General features: G+C 33.7%; 1 protein-coding gene across 12 annotated transcripts in view; it reads left to right on the top strand.

Annotated features, from left to right (window-relative positions):
• CEP128 (centrosomal protein 128) overlaps positions 1-19868 on the top strand; it is a 348588-nt gene that overhangs the window by 16222 nt on the left and 312498 nt on the right. For 7 of the 12 annotated variants that reach the window (XM_039883945.1, XM_039883939.1, XM_039883938.1 and 4 more), the window contains exons 1-6: positions 936-977; positions 1358-1519; positions 3173-3259; positions 14642-14768; positions 15793-15911; positions 18986-19077. In XM_039883945.1, the coding sequence (XP_039739879.1) occupies positions 951-977; positions 1358-1519; positions 3173-3259; positions 14642-14768; positions 15793-15911; positions 18986-19077 (614 nt within the window). In that variant the 5' untranslated portion in view covers positions 936-950. Of the gene's footprint in view, positions 1-935; positions 978-1357; positions 1520-3172; positions 3260-14641; positions 14769-15792; positions 15912-18985; positions 19078-19868 lie in introns of those variants that run through there. The other 5 variants (XM_039883943.1, XM_039883940.1, XM_039883941.1 and 2 more) reach the window with 2 other exon arrangements.

Raw genomic sequence — 19868 nt, 5'->3', positions numbered from 1 at the left:
AGGAGAAGTGGGGCCGGAACCAGAGAAGTTAGGTGTGGGAGGAAGCTGCGAGGCTCGGGCAGAGGAGAGACATGAGTCTGGCAGGCTGTTCACTAGCCCTGTGTCAGCTAGTGTCAAGTTGGATATTGCACTGATTCTTTTTTTGATGCTATAGGGACAGGCTGTATTTCACTTTGAAGAACATAAACTCACAACAAGGGTCTTTGCTTGTTTATTTAGTTTTATTTTATCTAATATTTCAAAAACATGAATGCTTTCATTTAATTCTCTAGGATCTATACATATTTAGCAAACTTCCTTTATCTTCCCTTTAGATGTACAGTCATGTACTTCCCAGATGCATTCAGAATAAAGATCCAAAAAGCCTAGAATATTCTAAATCAATAAAAAAGGTTTCATCATACTGGATTTAATAAACCAGAAAAAAAATGGCCATGTAGATTTTAGGAAGATTATAATAATTAAAATTAAAGGTTAAGTTAACCACTCATTAAGCAGAAAATAGAATTTTTGGAATATTTAATAAACTTTCACATTTGATCAATTGAGTTTTCTCTGATACTTCTTTGTCCCAAATACATTTTGGCTTTTTCTATAAAAAGGTTTCCGAAACTTGATTTTGTCTTGAATGAAATAATTTCCTTTTGCATTAAATAGAAAATTGAGGTAATGTTGGAAAAAGGGCGTATTTAGCGATTTTTTTACTGATGAAATTATACTTAGGATGTTTGACTTTCTAATTTGGCAGAGGTGTCGATGATGTCATCTTACATATTTGTTATTCTAGAATGTGTATTTCTGTTATAGCAATTGTTTAATTCTACTATATTTTAAATTAAGTTGCACGAGAGTGTTCACCATATACTGAATGAGATTCTCTTATTTTAGGTCATTCTATGTGTGTTGTATTTGTTTAAAGATGCATCTATCTGATCTTGCAGCTCAGTAGAATGGACATCAAACTAATATTGAGACCTGTAAGTCCTACAGGATCTCTTGTGGTTTTTTTATTGTGGAGATACCAGTCTGTCTGTCCCATTTACCTGTTGGTAGGATTAAGTGAGATACTGAAAATGCTTTGAAATTTAGAAGCATTGCAAAGAAATAAGGATATTTGTTATTTGGAGTTGAAACAACTAAAATAATATTTGGGGAATTGCTCTCTTAAAGCAGAAAAAAATCAAAGGAAGGAGAACTACATAAGGAAGTGACTTATGTTTTTAAACTATGTGTATAGAAATTACTATATGCCAAAGGACAAATGTAATAAATACTTCAAAAAATAAATAGCTAGATTAAGTTCTTACTCCCATGCTCTTTGTCATTTGATTGACCATAACCTGGATTTATTTTTAAGGATTCGTGTACATCAATGGCAGAATCCTCCAGTGATTCAGACCACTTCCGCTCTCGTGACCGATTGAGTCGATGGGCTGCCCGGTCAATACACAGGGAAATTCGAAGTCGTCCTACAGTAGATGTCACTGAGAAGGTCAACACTATAACGAGTACTTTACAGGTTAGTTTAGCTGTGGTTATATTTAATTGTTCAAGTTTAAACCGAGTAATAGTTTCAGTCAGAGTATTAGTTTATTTTTGCTGCTGTAACAAATTACCACAAAACTAATGTCTTCAATAGCAGAAACTTATTTTCCTACAGTTTTATAGGTCAGACTCTGACACTAGTCTCATTGGTCAAAAATTAGGATGTTGATAGGGCTGCATTCCTTTCTGGAGGCCCTAGGGAAATAGCTGTTCTCTTGTCATTTCTTGCTTTTAGAGGCTGCCCACATTTCTTGTCTTGTGGCCCCATCATCTTCAAAGCTAGCAAGGATAGTTGAATCCTCATATCGAATCACTCTGACTACCTCTTCTGTTTCCCTCTTCCACTTTTAAGGATGCCTGTGATTACATTAAGTACAGCAAGTAACCAGGATAATCCCCTCAAGAGCCTTAATTTAATCATATCTGCAGTATCCTTTTTCCCATGTAAGCTTCCAGGTGTTCAGAATTGAACATCTTTGGGGGCCATTATTTGCCTACCACAGTCAATAAGGATATTTGAAATATATGATAGGTTATGGAAAATGTTTTAGCATAAGGCAGTATTTCCAAATAAAATACTGTAGGAGTGAAACCAATAGGGATTACTACCATTTAGCTTCTTGTGGACATATGCCGTTAGAAAAGTTGCTCATATTTTGGCTTTGCACATTATTCATGGAAGAATAATATTGAGATGCCATTTTGATTTAGAGGCTAACCTTTGACAGTATTTGCAAGTTTGAGTGGAGAGTTTTCATCCTTCTCGTGGAAGGGGTATGGGCAAGGAGGTGGGAGAAGGGTAGCACAGTCACACTGGGAAAAAGAAAAGTCAGAAATAGAATTTTTTTTCTTACCCATTAATCCCTTACTTTTGCTTTGCCTGGTTAAGCATAGATTTTGGCTCTTAATTGCTTTGGGTTAGTATGCTTAGATAAGTAGAGGCTAATTTCTGGTAGAGAGGGCATAATTTGATTTGATTTTTCTTTTTAAATTTATTAAATTAACATAACAGTGGATTTGGGGAGTACAAATCCTTGTACTTTCCCATCGATGAGGCACATTAGTATGTATATATTTTGAAAGAAATGCCTCCATTAATCTCTCAGGTGAAACCTAGCTTATTTAGGTGGAAACCATTTTTGTTGCGATTAGAATTATATTTATTGTTTATAGCTAAAGGTTAAAGGATACTTATTTTCCTTTTCTCTTCTAATGAAGTTCTGAGGTAAAATAATAATTTAAAAACGTGGATTCTAATGATTTGCTCCTCTTGTACACAGTCTATTAGATTTGTTCTTTGAGGATTCTTTTTTATAAAAAGGATGTGAATTGGTTGAGGCTGATTTCAGTTTATGGTTTTGTTGCTGACTTATTATGGAACCTTGGGTAAGGATTTAAATTATGTGCTTCAGATTTCACACAAGTAAATTGCAGATGGATTCAAGTTTCTCTCTGTGGAGTTAATAAGATTTAGTTGATATTTATGAAGTATATTGATATCCGACTTAACTATGATATAAATTGTAACTTTTATGAATGGTTATCTTAGCTGTTTGACATACTACTAAGATCGATTGGGAAAAAACATTGTTTGGAACAGTTAATAAAGTCCATTTTCTTTTTCAAGGACACCAGTCGGAACCTGCGACAAGTAGACCAGATGCTTGGACGGTATCGAGAATATAGTAATGGGCAGGCGGGTGCTATAGAACACGTAAGAATGTTTACATTTCTATACTTTCTCTTACCTACCTTTTTGGAAATGCAGAGTTGAGGAGTAGGGATGTGAGATAAAAGGAATAACCATTGTGAGTAGCTTTAGCTTTTAGACTGCTGTACTGTTTTGTAGTTTAAATTTAGATTAGCTTGTCAGATGGATTGCTGAACAGTTTATATTGGTTAGATTCTATTGAATTAGAAAGCTTTTAAGTCAGAGAGGGAAGAATTCAGGACCTGAATTAATCTGAGACTTACTAAATTTGGGCCACGGGTACCATGGGGAGTTAAGAATTTTAAGCATGGTTTATTTTAAAATACATGCTCATTGCTTAAATAAATAATAAAACTCCTGTCTCATCACCTTTTGAGCCCCACTCCAAAGAGGTAACAATTTTGACAGTTTCTTGAATATCTTCCTAAACATTTTCTATGCATATATTAGCATACATGTGATTGCTTTGATAACTGGAATCATACATAATGTTATACAACTTTTTTCATTTAGTAATGTATATCATTTTTCATATGACATATACCTCATTCTTTTGAACAGTTATATAATATTCTATAGTATAGATGTATCCAGTTTTTTGTTGTTGTTATTGTTGTAAATAATGCACCAATGTCCACTATGGTACACATGTTTTCATGTACTCAGGTATGATTCCTAGGAGAGAGTGGCTGGGTTAAAAGATATGCACATTTACAAATATAGCAGATATTTCAAAATTGTCCTCTCAATGATATACCAGTTTATACTTACTTCATATGGGAATGGAAGAAGGAAACATACCCCAGAATTCTGAAATAAAATGAATATTTCTTATTAATATTTTTCTAATTCTATCTCTGTTATTTCCTTCTTTTGAAATTTATTAATTCATCTGTAAACTCTTGGAAACCCAATTAACTTTATTTCTTCATGTTTCCAATTATGAATATACATTTTGATAAGAAGACTAATATTACATTTGTACTATAACGATTGTTTTACATATATCTGCTGTACTGAATTGTCACATAACTTCCAAGTTGTAATTGATGATTTATTTGTACAAAAGAGAGGAATAGTCATCATTATTTGCTTGTAATTGGAAGCTAATTGCTTGTGCGTAGGGAAGCATATTTTCTCTCGTAAGGTTTTCTGTTAAATTTATTTAGAAAATAAACTTGGACTTTCTTGCAGCTATAAGATTTTTATGATTTATGATGTATTTGATAGATGGACTAGAGATTTTGTGTTTTTGGGTAGCTCATGAATGCTGTAGATTTAACTACCTTTTTAATAATGGTAGTTAGTACTTTGCTTTTAAATTTATAAATGAAAAATTAAAACATTAACTAATAGCAGAGAACAATTCTACTTTGTTGTGTCAAATATTAGATGTTTGCTTATAATAGCCAATTTCCTTTGAATTGTGCCATTGGTAAATGAAATTATGTATTAAATAATCTTTTGTACAGACAAGCATTTAAAGTACAAAATATGTTCTACTATGGCATTAAGCCTTTATGATAGGCCTTGAATTTGAATAATACTGAACTTGGGCGGAGTGGTTTTATACATGGGAGGTAAATAATTTCAACACATACTTCATTTCCATCTGAGTTGTAGGTACATAGAATGTAAAGCCACTCATATAAAAAATACAATACAGGAAAGCAAGAGTCTTTCTTTTTGCTTCAGGCTGTTCCTTAGTCTGGTCTAGAGTTTCTTCCTTAGTTCCTCCAAATTCTTGTTCTGTTAGAACAGTTGACCCTCAATGATTTTTACTTCAGCATCCTAGAGGAGTTTATCACTCATTGCCTTATATTCACTTGGTAGAGCAATGATCTTCATCCTATCTCCTGTAAGTGAACCCGGGGAAGCACCTGCTGTAATCTATGTGAGGATGGGCAACTTGGAAAGAGTACTTCTCGCAAGCGATTCTGATGGGCTACTCAATGAAAATTGCTTTCTTAGCATTAAAATATTTGCTGCCATGGAATATATCATACCTAAAAATGAGTATATGTAAGTGTCAACTGTCATATGATATATCTGAATCTTTCTATTTATATTCTTTGAGTCCTTTAAGTACATGGCAGTGCTATCCATTTTAATTTTGTTTTAATTAAGTGTATTCTGTTTAGGGAGGAACCCTGAAGATAGATTTTTTTTTTTTTCTGTTGAGACTAGAAAGTCATACAAGTCTTCTTGCTGTGGAACCTACTTTTCCCCCAAACATCCTGTAAGAGCTTAATTCATTTTAACCAATGTTCAACTGTTAAAAAATTTCTTTATGCTAAATATCCATTTCCTCATTGAAATTAGCATTTCTTTTTTAAAATATGAGAGATTTTCTAGAAAATGAGACCAACTCTTTTGATCTAGAGAAGACAAGAGCTTTTATTATTAACTTAAATTTTATAAGTGATTCTATTGCTAAACTTTAGGAAATAAGTATAAGTGATATATATGCTTTTAAATATTTATTTTATTTGGATTTAATTTTGTGAACATAATTTGCCAATGAGTGAGGGAGGAATATAAATATCTGATGCAATGTTTTCCTCCTGAGATGATCTCTCTCCCCCAACAAGAGAACTGTGGGAATCCTTCCTATTGGTTTTGTAAGGCCTAAAGGTAAAGAGTCGTGTTGGCTCACCTTTTTGACTCCTTTTCTTTGAGTTGTACATAATTTCACCAGTGTTCCCTTGAAGCCTACTGTCATACAAGTCATCAGTGTTACAGCTGGTACAATGTGGAGAATGAGAGATGGAGCAAATACAGGAACAGAACTGGGAAGGAATCTGGTGCTGAGCTAGAATTAGCATTGACGGATTGTCACGGTTGGCAGTTTTGGCTGCCCCTTAGGCAATGTGGTGGATTCTGCAGTTTACCTACATCATCTATTTTTCCCTTTTTCCAAAGTAACAATCACTGATTTTTCACTGGCCTGTCTTGCAGCCTTTCTGGCCAATGAGCCATTTAGTTGGATAGTATGATTTCGGGTCTTTGGGCTCAGTGAACTTTATGAAACCTTAAGGAAGTGTTAACCTGAATTATTTCTCATGCTGTCAATTTCTTGGGAGGTCTGAGAACAGTTGAGTCAAAGAAGACCTGTGGGGAAGGATTCATTTGAAAGCTTACTTTGAAGATAATGAACATATCATACTCCCATATTAAATAGTGCAATTGATTAGCTTAGTGTTTAGACTATTTTAAGAACTGTGTGTGTACCTTTTCATGAAATAACAGGGTCTGTTTTTGTGTTAATGCTCTGAATGTGGAATGCCCTCAGAAAAGATTATTCAACATAAAAACTTAATACCTTCTGCAGTAGAAATATGGACTGAAGCTGATGAGGCTAAAGTAGTTAATATTGGGTATAAAAGAAAAATGCAGTTCCATTGATTCAAATCAGCTGATACATTCATTTTTCAGGTAAAGGTTGTTTAAAATATGGTAATATCAAATTCGACCTTAGAGGCTTGTATTAATAGGTAATTTTCCTTCTAATTAAATACTCTGATTAAAGTTTCCCTTTGGGAGTAATAGGATGTTACCATCTGGCACATGAACTTCAGAAGAGTTTGAATTTCAAATAATAAAGTCCAGGTTTTTCTTATATTCAGTGAGTTTCAGTTGTGAAACATACTTAGTGACACCCCAGAAGGATAACGTAAAAGGTTTAGAGCCTGGCACAAGCCACCTGTAATATCTCAAAGCTATAGGCTTCAGCCTCTTATTCTCTGGCTGAGTTTTACTAATTGTCCTAAAGGTGAGAACTGGTCACAGTCTTTTAATAATTTTAGTGTTAAGTAGTAAGAGTCTATGGGTAAGAAATTATAATCAAATTCTGTTGGGGCCTTCTTTTTGTAAACACATTTCAGAACTTTGGAATTATGTTCTTAGAATGTTACATTTAAAATTTTATTACAAGTCTTTGAAGAATAATTTTGACAGAATTTTGCTTTAAGGATAGTGGAAAAATGTAGATTTTTGAGTCAGACTTCAAACTGAATCTTTTTTTTTTTTTCTGTTAGAAAGCACTCAATGACTTTGGGCAAGTTACTAAACCTTTTCGAACTATAGTTTCATCATCTTATAAATGAATATAATTATATAATCCTCATAACATTTATTGAAATGGTTACACTGTTTTAGACACTTGCTAAGCATTTATGTTCTTGTTGTTTCTTTAATCCATCCAATAATTCCCCTACCTTTGAGCATTTGCTATGTTCTTAATATAGTATTTGGTACATTATAGGCACTCAGTATGTTACTTCCTTTTCCTCGAATTCATTGGCCTAACTTCAGTTTCGTGGGTGTATCATCGTGACTATAAACAACATGATGTATTGCAACATTCGCAGTGATATGTGTATCTGATTATTTTGCTAGCAAAGTACATGCTAACTTGCACAGCATACAAAATAATGCTTTTTCTTCCTCTTATGTTTATGAGTAAATTGTCCACCCAAAATACAATCAGAGTGCCTTCCATTTTCTGTGAGCACTTATTTATTGACATTCAAAATATTATGTTGAAATATTTAAAAAACTCTTTTAAAATTGTGGTCAAAATGTCTGCGATATATGGCTTTGAATAAATGGGATTTCATTTAAAAATAGAATAGTTACATAAATAAAAATGGTATCATTGGAAAGGGATTTTTAAATTTCAGAAATTAATTATTATGGGCTTATGTTTCTATAAATCGGCAGGTGGAGAGAAGTTAGACATAGCATCCGGAGCTAATGATTTTTGGGTAAATAAAATAGCAGCAACCATTTTAAAAATACATTTTAGCAACAGATGGTGGGACTAGAAAAGTGTGCAAACCGTAAATTTTCACTTCTGTTTCATTCTATAAAACTCCTTTCCCCTTTCTCCTCCTCCTCCATCTTATCTTCTCCTTTTAATAGCAGAAAATAAGTAGACTATAAGGAACCAGAATAGAACTGATAAAACTAGCTCCACAACCAATCTATTTTGCAGTTTGTGCTAGATCAGTTGTGGCATTTGGTAGAGAAACAGGTAGCGAAGGAAGGACAAGTACTTAACAATTAAAGTGCCCCTGGATGACAGGCAGTGTTATCCAGGATAAAATATTTGAAGTGACTTCTTTTCTACCTCCGTTTTCTACCTGGATTTATGCCAAGCCGACCGCTAACATTTGTAAATTGAAGTACTTCAATTTTTTTTTTAATGTCAATATTACACACACACACACACACACACACACGTATTTATAAATACAGACTTAAACACAAACTGTCTCCATGGTCACCAGTGCTGTATATATACATCGTGAATGTCAGGCGAAAGCAAAACTGAATGAGTAGACAAAGTATTTAGATGTTTCTAACTTGTGGTCAGCTATGCAGCTAAGTGCAGTTATCTGTACATGACCAAAGTTGCATATGTTTCTGTATAATTATTTTAGGGGATATATTTTCTTAGTATAAAAATAAGGGACAATTTAGTGTAAGCAAGTATCTGAAGAAACTAAATGAGATCTCTAAATGGTTTCCAAAATTCAAGCTTGCTTTAAATTGCAGCATTTAGAATTTTTCCAAGGTTGTTGCTGTCTTTCTTTCTTTCTTTCTTCTTTTTTTTTGAGTTGTGGTTTTCATTTTTGTGGAGGCTAATTATTTGATGAGCATGTGGTAGCTTCTACATTTATGTGTGAGTAATCACTATTTCTAGTTTATTTTTATTATGGTCTTTGTGGAATAATGGTAGATATCTTTTAAGAATTTCCTAGTGATTATTTTTAGTGTGATTTTTTTTTCTTTCATAATGAGCTTAGTCAAGGATGAGATTAGTTTTGTTGAGATTGTGAATTTGTGAGATAACACTGGTCATTAGTGAAACAGTTACCAATGTTATATATTGACTAAGGAAGTTCATGCATGTGATTTATTTTTTGCCATTTCTTGTCTTATTGAAGCCAAATTTTATTGAATAATTTATTTCTTAGCCATTCCTAATACTGTCTGTGGAGTTAGTGCCTAGTTTTCTACCTGTGTACTGTCACTTGGAAACCTTCTTCCGAGGGTCTGGTCAAGGAGCACGCTATCATGAATTTTGAAAAGTCAGTAGTTTTTACTTAAAAAAACCCCAAACCAAAAAACCAGAGTTCCAATCCCAGGTGAGATGGAATTAGCATATTCCTCCACCGAATGTGGCTATGAAACTCCTACTGAATGCATGGAGCAGTGATTCGAGAACTCTGAAAAGTAAACACAGCGGTCCTTGTTTTCAGTGTGCATGAATTTTATTACCTCCGTTTGGTCAGCTAACACCAGTGTGCAAACGACAGAATTCATATGTCAGTTAACACAGTATATTAACTGCGAGTAACTCCATAAAGTACAACCGTCGCTGCTGGCTCTTCCATCCACACGTTACTTTGAAAATAGCAGATCACCGCTTTTGAAGCCTGTTGCTGATTGGTCACAGACAGTGAAAATGTATAGTAGTATTACGTCCTTGTCTCCCAATGATAAAACTGCGTGCTATTTTACAAAAATGAACAGTCAGAAGAAGGAATCGGTCACCAAAGATGAAGGTACAGCAAAAAAATGAATAGTGATATGCAGGAAGTGAAATTTCCATGGCATTATGAAAGAGTTACACGTGGAGAGAAGAAAGAGGTGATGGGGGAATATTGACACTGCTGCCATTCAAGGGTCGTTATCTAAGCAGCCAGAGAAAGTCAGTGATGGCATTTTTAGGGAATGACAAACTCCTTCAAAGAGTTTCTCCAGATTAAAACATCTCATTCCTTTATTCCATTTATTTTTTTGTTCATTCATATCCTATAATCATAATAATAATAACTACCATTTACTGAACAAATAAATCTTTGGTAAACTAGGCATTGTTTTAATTATTTATTATTCTAATTATTTATTGCCTTATTTCATCCTCAACATAAGACATATGTGAAAGTTATCCGATACAGTGTGAAAAATGTGGACAGGATCAGAAGCAGAAGCAGAAACAAAGGTAGTATAGTTGAGGAAAACATTGTCAAGCATTTTTCAAAAAAAATGAATCATAGTGTTTTTAATGATCACATTCGTATTTGAAGTACCCATTGCTGCTTGAATGATCTCTTTTCATAGATTTGGTTTGCAGTCTAGTCTGTTCTTTTGAGTTATATACTTAAAAAAAAGGTCATTGAACTTGACCTGTATTTTGTCTCTAATCAGAGTTTTTCAGATAGAGACATCACAGGGCTTTCAGAGATCTCCATAAGAATTTTATAATTTGGTATTTTTATTTTAATGTTAACCTAAAACTTATATAGTTTTACAGAATTTCACTTACTGGTATCCAGAATCGGCATGGTTCACTAGCACTCTCTAGTGGTGACCAGTGACTCTTTTTCTCCCTGAGTTTCACAAACTTAACTTTATGCTTATTTGAAGTGCTTTAATCCATTGTAGTTAATATTTTATTGATGCTCAAATTATATTTGGCTGGAGGAGTCCTACCCATCTTGACTTCTAAGTTTAGAAGCATGTCGTGACTACCTTATAAACAAGTGTTGTCATTCAATTTCACGTTTTATTTGTATTCATACTGGTGCATCATAATAGTGCTTTAGTTGTTTTAGTCTAAGTCAAATGAATAGAGATAAAAGAATAGACCTCAAATGTAAATGAGGCATTTATATCAAGTTATGGTGAAAATATGTGAGCATGTTCTGTGATGCTGGTTTTACAGTATTTCGGATGTGGGAAGGGGGGAGGAAATGGAATCATCACTTGGTACGTGGAGAGGCAGTCATGCCAGCCTGTAAGCATCTACCACTGGAGTCAGTACCACGGTCTTGTGTGGAACATTGATTTAGTTTCAGCACAATAGCATGCTAAATTAATGTTAAATTGAGTTTTATTAGTGTTCTTTTGTTTTTGTTTAATTTCAAGTTTGGTCTGCTTTTGCACCTAGTTAAGAGTTATAATCTTAAAGACTTAAAACCAACTTTTATTATTTTATATCTTTTTATCTCTTTGTGCTTTAGGAGTGATCAGATTCATTTCATACATCATGATTAGATTTTGTGCATTATCTGTTTTGCTATTGCTACTTATAAGTGTACATTTTAATTCTGTTAAATTTTTATTTTTGTATCTTAGGTGGAAGACTTGTTTTTGCTTGGTAGGAGTAATTAAATCTTTATTCCACTTATTTATGTTTTACATTTCATTTTTTGGTCTTTATATATTAGCCCGTTCATCTGTTCAATGCTTTATGATATATATTTTTTAAAGTTTTAAAATGAAGTCACCAAATAGTTTTCTAACTTTTTATCTTATTTCTGAAATGATTAATTTCCAACATCTGTTATTCCTCCTAGATTTTGTGTTATTTCTCTTATTCTGCAATATTTTTCCATATGTTCCATTGTGGCTTTCTTCTTCTTCTTCGTCTTTTTTCTTGTTAGCAGGGAATGTGTGTTGTGCATGCATGTGCGAATTCATTTTATTCATCAGCTTTTAGTTACAGCTCAGAATTTGTTAGCAAATAAGCCTACATAAAATGGATGCTGGCAAGCTTTGCTTCTGGCATTGATAGATAAGATTATTTTGGTTCAGCTCTCCTACTCTGAACAACTAGAAGGGCAAAAAAAGAACAAGAGTAAAAAATAATAATGTGAACCCTTCAGAGACCTACCAAGGTAGTGAGGAATTTTGTAGTGAAAATCTGGCAACAATAGGAGTCCAGAAGGATGAATCCTATATTTGGGACTCTTTTCTTCCCTCAAGGCAGAAGCTGATTTCAAAAGAGGTAACTTAGAAGCAGAGAGGATAGGATCAGAGCTATCAAGAGTCTCAAGAGGCTGGGGAGATCACAACTGGAGTCCAGGAGCCCTCTAGCTTTCAACTGAGACTCCAGATGGTGATCGCTAGGAGAAGCGAAAAGAAAAGTGATAAACTGAAAATAAACGAACCTTCATGGGATCAGAATCCCAGCTTTGAATCATCTCAATTCCTGATTGGATTAAGGTGCGTTGGGATTCCTAGGGACCCTAGCCTGACCTCCCTCTAGAAGCAAAATTAAATCCCTACTGAAGATGTCATCACCATGAACTTTCAATGATCTCTACAATTTTTCATATGCGATGTCTGTCACCCGATTAAAAAAATACCTAGGCATAAGTAAACATAAGAGATGACCGAAAACCAAGGGAGACAACAGGCAATAGAAAGATACATAGTATTATAACTATGATTAATGTGTTTAAGAAATAAAAAGACAAGATTGAAAATTCTGACAAAGAATTGGAAACTATAGAAAAGAACCAAATGAAAATTACAGAAATGGAAGAATGTAATTAAAACAAACAAATCAATTAATTAAAACCTTCAACAGATGGACTAAGCAGCAGCTTTTACACAGTTAAGGAGAGAATTAATGAATTGAAAGATAGGCCAGCATAAGATATCCAAAAATGGAGGAAGGAAAGGATGAAAAATACAAAAAAGAGCATAGAAGATATATGGTAAATAGCTATACCTTAAATGCATCTGGATTTTCAGGAGAGGGGAGAAAGAATAGGGTAGCAACAATGTTTGAAGAGATGATGGCTGAGAACATATAATACATGAAAAATATCAGGCTATAGATTCCACGATCTCTATGAGTCAAAAATGGGATCACTACAAATAAAACTGCAGTCATATTAGAGTAAAACCATTGATGATCAGAGTCAAAGAGAAAATCTTAAAAATAACCAGAGCTAAAAAAAGCAATAATAAGCAATGACAGCTGACTTTGCTTCCAAAAGCACAGTGATGTCAGGCTTAGCTCGAAAGATGTGAGTAATAAAGATAAGCACAAGGAAGGCTAATAGAGCTAGTTCTGCCACTGCTAACTTGTGTGACATAAAATCACTTTACATTTCTAGTCCTTTACTCACATTACAGTTTAGATTTGAGGTTTTTTTTTTTTTTAAAACTTTAACGTCATTTAATTTTGTCCTGAGCCTTTGTCATAGATTACTGATATACTATTTTGTGTTCATTGTGTAAGACCTCTGGTCTATGTAACATGTTAGCTACAGTTCTCTTTTACTTATATGTAAATTACTCTCAAGATAGACGTTGATTCTCACAGGCCTCATCTGTATGTTTCCTTGTATTGATAGGCTGGCTTTCACAGCCATTAACCACTCAGGCAGGTTGATATTGCACATATTCCAATCTAGTGAAGCAGAGGACAGAGGATGTAGAAACATTAGCCTTTTTTTTTTTTCTAGAAATAAGAGCAAAATAGAAGTAGAGTCCTACAATTCTAACTCTACTATTTTTAATCCAGACTTTCTTAGTCTTGTTTGTTCAGAAGAGCTAAATCACACATAATCAAAATGAAAAAGGATTCGCTATTCTGTCATCCATGCTTTCCCCTCAGCTGAGGCTACTTCCTTTCTGCATAGTTCACCAAGGAGATCGACTTGTTCTCGCCATAAGTAATGTTCTGTCTTTTCATTCTGGCTGAATTTAGGTAACCCTGTCTTCTCAATCAGTTGTTTTGTTTTGATACTCTCTTTAACGAGTTCTAGATGACTTCTTGTATGGATCCATGCATTATTTTTATTAGTATTCTTTCTTATTCATCCTTGGCTAAGATGTCTAGACCTGAACTTTTCTCCTTGTTCCCTCGAGTTTTAGTTTAGTCCTCTTTTCAGGTCTATAGCTGTGTCCAGGTCTGGACATTATTTCAGTATTTAGCATGTTTTTATTTAATGTGGCTCTTTAGGTCTAAAAAGATGTCTTCTTATATCCTCTGCTGGCTGACTTCCCAATCTGAAAAGATCATTTAGATAACTGTGATCTCTAGTATGTACTGACAGTCGGACATATGACCACACAGTTTCCTGGGATTTTAAATCTTTGAAAGAGATGTTCTGGTTTAGAGTTGGGTAGTACACATTGTTTCAATAGCAGCAGTCACTGTTCAGTTTCCTGCTTGTTGCAGGCCTGGGGTTTCTGAAGGAGTGTTTAGACGGCAGGAGGGCTTTCTCTCTTTTCAGATGTCTTAGCCTTGTTACGTGTCTAACCATGGGGGGCACATCAGTTAGATGTTGCAGTCTGGTTTTGTAAGCGCTTAGGTAGTAGACATCTCTTTTACATTCTGGTAATAGAAAGATGAAATAGGTAGTGACAGATGCTGTTTAAAACCGGATGTTAGAATTGGTTCTTAAAATATTTGTGTACTATTTTTATATTTCCTAACATAGTTCAAATTTTCTCTGATATAAAGTCTCTTTGGGAAACCAGATATTTTAGGAAATAGCTTTAAAAATGTCTAGTCTATTTGTATTTGGAAGTTTAAAGAGAATAAATCTCTCTTCATTATATTGTTTAATTTAGTTAAAAGAAAGCTTGGAACAATCAATAGGCCAACTGAGGAGTCAACGTTTATTGAGAAACTCAGGAGGGAGAAGTGTTTCTGTTACAAGTCTGAGTGCAAGTGACCTTGATGGTACCACTGTGACAGGTAAACTCTATGGATGTTCTGAAAATCCTTTTTTGCTTTAAAGATATTCGTGAAGTACATATTGAATACATTTATTCTTTGGACAGATACGACCTATACATAAAATCATACAAATAAGGTGTTAGAAGTTGAGGTCAAGGATTTTACAGTGAATATTCGAATATGTTTAACGGCACTTTGTTACCGTGAGTCTATTAGTTTTTTCTTCTCAGACTCCATAGACCACGCAGAGCTTTACCTGACAAAACTTGGATTTAATCGTCTGCCACCAATCAGAACAAACACAAAAATAGGATTTACCATGCGGTATACGTTCTGGGTTAGAAGTCTTGTCCTAGTTTTGTGGTTTTTCAAATATCTGATTATGAAATACCCTATAACACTTGTTAAGAACAGGTGAACTTTATGCTTGGTGTGCAGCTAGAATTCAATGGCTAGATTAAAGGTGATAACATTTTGCCAGTAATTAATTTTACTTGTACTTTCCTACGCACAGACATTCATGCTTGAATACAAAAGACAGAATAGAATAGAGAAGTCTGCAGCGAAGAGAGGTGATTTAGATAGAGTGAAAATTAGTAGCCAACATTAATATTACTGTTGATCATGATAATAATGATTAAAAATTAGATACAATTAGCTGTTCTTTATGTACTTAGTTTATTGACTTTTAAATACCATTCATATTTTAGATTAATTAATTTGTTATTTGAAAAATTCTGTTAATATTTTTATTATTTTAGGGAGTCACAAAAGGTACTTTTATTTAGCAATTATTTTTTATATGAGAAAATTTTGTATTGCTTCTTTGAAAAGTATAGCACATTAGAATTTTTTACTTGTTCTATTTCCAGCTTTTATCTGTTCATTTTATCTGCTTTAAGAGCAAGATTAATGCCAGCTTTGTAGAATTTTAAGGGTACAAGTGTATATTCATGTCTGCTGTGTATTTACTGAGTAAAATTTTAGAATGTTTCTTCTCATGCAGTGTTTTTATCCTTTTCCTTTTCTTTCATTTGTAAAGAAAGCCATCGTTATCCACCTACCTCACCTCTCAAGGACTATGAGGATCAACAGGGAAGTAAACGAATTAGATCCAGAACTGGTGTCCGATTTCTTCGGGAGACTGAGGACATGGGCCAGGTACTTTGTACCATTCTGTATTCCTTACATTTCTATGTAAATGACTGACACTTGCATTTTATGGCTATATTTTAACCACGAGTTTCATCATCAGTAACTTTGTATTGATTTTTCTTAAACCAAATAAACTATTTTATTTTCAATGTACTAATCATCATCATACATTTATTTTTAATTTTGTTATGGAGGATTCAATTTTGTAGAACAGTTTAAAAGTGGGGTTTTCTGGACATGTGTTGTTTCCTTGTTCAGGTACACTCTTCTGTAAGCCCTGCTGAGTCAGCCACTTTCTATTTGGTAAAGTTTGGTTTGGTATGAACAAGTTAGTCCTTGTGCGGTTAACCTATTGATTTTTCCATTAGTGTTTTTCTGACAAATTTTCAGTGGAGCCACTTTCTATTAAGCAAGAAATTTCATACTTTTTCTATGTATTCACTAAATATTTCACAAGTATCAGTTGTATGGACATATTTTGGTTTTTGCTTCTTTAATTTCTCTGCAAGAGCGGAATAAACATTATTTTATTTTTTTGTTGTTGGTTTCCTGGGTAGCTAAATTAATTAGATAAGGGCTAGATTAATTAGATAGGGGATATTGCTGACTTTGATATCTTCGTAGGACCGAGGATTCAAAGTTTGTAGGAATACTCATCTGTATAGCTTCTGCTTGTTACAGCATAAGATAAAGAGATAACAGAACCAAGTGCATTAGAAGACACCTTGTAAAAACTTTTCTTTGACTGTCTTATTTTTTTGGTAGGTGTAACTTGCTTGAATTATGTGATTAAACCTAGAGCAGAGGTCAGTATGCTAACATGACTCATTTACTCTTTCATTCTATTTATTTAGTGCCTCTGTCCTGGGAAAGAACCATTTTTTTTTTTTGTGGAACTTATAATCTAGAGTGGGAGCTAGATATTAATCAAATAAGTACATAAATACACCCATAATTATGTGCTGAGATGCATGCTGTAACAGAAAGAGGCACAGAGCTATGGGAATGTATAGTACAGGACCTGCCCCAGTAAGGGAAGGCTTCTTGAAGAATGACTGATTGAGCTGAGATCCAAAAGTTGAGTAAAAGTTATTTGAGGTAGAACAAATACCTTGGCAGGAAGGAAGATAGCACCTGTGAGTAATTTTAAGAGGGCCATGTGGCTAAAGAAGTATGAAGCACTGAGACCATATACAGTCTTGTAAGAAGGGGACAATTATTTTAAAATGATCACTCTGGCTCTAGTGTATAAAAAGGAGTCAGTGTAGGCAAACCAATTAGGAATATATGCTATGTTCTGGGTCTGACATGATGCTCACATGGGTTAGGATCAATGGAGAGAAGGGAGTGGATTTAAAAGCTTATTTGGTGGACAAATGAAAGGTCTCGAAGATGAAATGAGCATTTGGCGAGGGTGGGAATGAATGAAATGGAGGGGTCCAAGATGAGTTCTAGGATTCTGGTTTGCAAAACGGGAAAATGATGATGGCAAAACCTAAGCGAATGGTCTCTTGTTCATCCACTATGTTCCCCCCACTCCTTTCTTTTTAATTGTTCTTCTGCATTTTAACTTCATTTCTTCAGGGTGACCTTTAGCTCCACATGACTGTGTGCTTTCTTAATGCTCTGGTGCAGCGTTTGTGGTTTTGTTTATGTATCTGTCTCCCATGTTGAATTGTGAGCTACTTGTTTCCTGTCATAGCTGTCAGCACCGATTAGTTGCCCAATGTGCACTTGTTGAATCAACTTGTTTCTATAAGTCTATGTAACTTAAAATATCTATCTATCTATCTATCTATCTATCTATCTATCTATCTATCTATTATTTATTTATTATTATGTCATCATGTAATCTCTCTCTCTCTCTATATATATACACCTTATATATATACACCAGTAAGTTTCAGGTGTATATATATATAAGGCGTATATAAATATATATAGATAGATAGATAGATAGATATGAGATATATATATATATATATATATATTGCATTGTGTGTTCACATTGTGTGTTCACCGCCCATAGTTAGAGTTCTTTTTGTCACCACATATTTGACCCCTTTCACAACTTAAAAATTTTAAATTATAAATTATAGCATATACATACATGTGTAGCGCAAATATTTACAATTAAAAGTATAATCATTTGAATGAAAATCCATGTAATCACCACCCAGGCCAAGAAATAGAGTATTACGATATCCCCTAAACCTCTTTTATGCTCCTCCTTTCCCCAAGGGCAATGAACTACTCTGACTTTTATGTTAATCATTATCTTGTTTTTAAAAGAAATATTTTTATTATTTACATGTTTAATATTTTCTGCTTTTAAACTTTAAAGAAATGAAATAATACTGTATGTCTTTTTTTGTAACTTTTTTTCGCCATTTGATGTTGTTTTTGACATTCAACCTTACTGATGTATAGGTAGGTTTGATCATTTCATTGTCACTGCTGTATGATATTCCACTGGAGGACTATATCACATTTTATTTATATCCATTCTCTTCTTAATGGACTTTCGGTTTGTTTTCAGTGTTCTGATTATGATAGTGCTGCTCTAAACATTCTTGTACGTGGTTCCTCGTGGTTCCTCATGCACGTGGCCAAGAGTTTCTCTGCAGCATGGGTTGGCCTTACTATAGCAGGTGGCCCAGTTGAATAAAGTTCTGTTGAAACACAGTCATGCTCATTTGTTTATGGCTACTTTTACACCATAATGGCAGTGTTGAATTATTGTGACAGAGGACATATAGCTCAAAAACCTGAAATATTTGCTGTTGTACCTACCCTTTACAGAAAAAGTTCACTGGCCTTTTTTCTAGGGTATCTATAAGAAGTAGAATTTCTGTACTATAGAGGATGTGATGGTTAATGTTATATATAGCTTTTAAAAAATTGTTTTTCTTTGGAAAAAATATTTCAGAGTAGACATTTATTTTATTCTGTCTTAATAATTATAAGAGTATTATTTGAGTATTATTACAAAGAACAAGATCTTATTTTTACCCTCTGTGAGTCTTCATGGATAAATTTAACAGAATCCTAAATGGATAACTATGTTTTGACTTTTCTAGCTTCATGCTTTTCATCAGTCCCTCCGAGACCTCAGCAGTGAACAGGTTCGCCTTGGAGATGATTTTAACCGGGAACTTGCCAGAAGAAGCCGGTAAAAGAATATGGTTCTTTTTCACTGGAGGCTTGAATTATTAGAAGAATAAAATAGGTTCTGTAATTGACATGTTTACATGAATTTAAAAACCGGTACTTTGTTTTTATACCAGTATTTTAAAATTTATTAATAGAACAGTTCAGAACCTTTTGCATTTAGAATGTATTATGACTCAGTGTTAGACAAATTAATTTCATATTTTAAAACCATTTAACTAATTACAATGGAAAGCAGAGAGATACTTGACTGGCAGTGGAGCTTTAAAAACAAAAAGCATAATGTGGAATTTGTCAATGGGCATGAAATGAGCTATTGTAGAATCTGATATTTTAGCTTTCAGTTGAAATCTTCGAAAGCAAATGGTTTATATTTACCCAGTCTTTGCAATTTTGTCAGTTCTGGGTAGTCTTCAAGAAGTATCATTTTATTTAATTTTTTTTTTTCATTTTTATCATCATCAGTGACAATTGGCTTTATTTGGAAGCCATATTTTTACAAGAAACCAAGATTTTTTTATCCTTTCTTAAGTCACATTCTATATACAGCAATGATTAGGGAACAAAAAAGCTGAATTGAAATTTGATTACCAAGTTCATTTGTTAACTTCCATTCCAGCTAATGAAATCATTCCATAAACCAATTTTATGTTTCTATAGCCAGAGGAGTCACAACTATAATTATTAAATCTACAAATATCAGTTATCATCTGTATAACTCATCTGCTTTTATATGAGGAAGGCAGGAAATTTAGTAATAAGAATTAAAGACCTTACTATTGTTATTCCTCC

Source organism: Pteropus medius, unplaced genomic scaffold (genome assembly GCF_902729225.1).
Source record: "Pteropus medius unplaced genomic scaffold, Ma_sr-lr_union100, whole genome shotgun sequence".
NCBI classification, from domain to species: Eukaryota; Metazoa; Chordata; class Mammalia; order Chiroptera; family Pteropodidae; genus Pteropus; species Pteropus medius.
The sequence above is the reverse complement of the archived record's forward strand: the minus strand, read 5'-3'. Positions and strand labels throughout refer to the sequence as shown.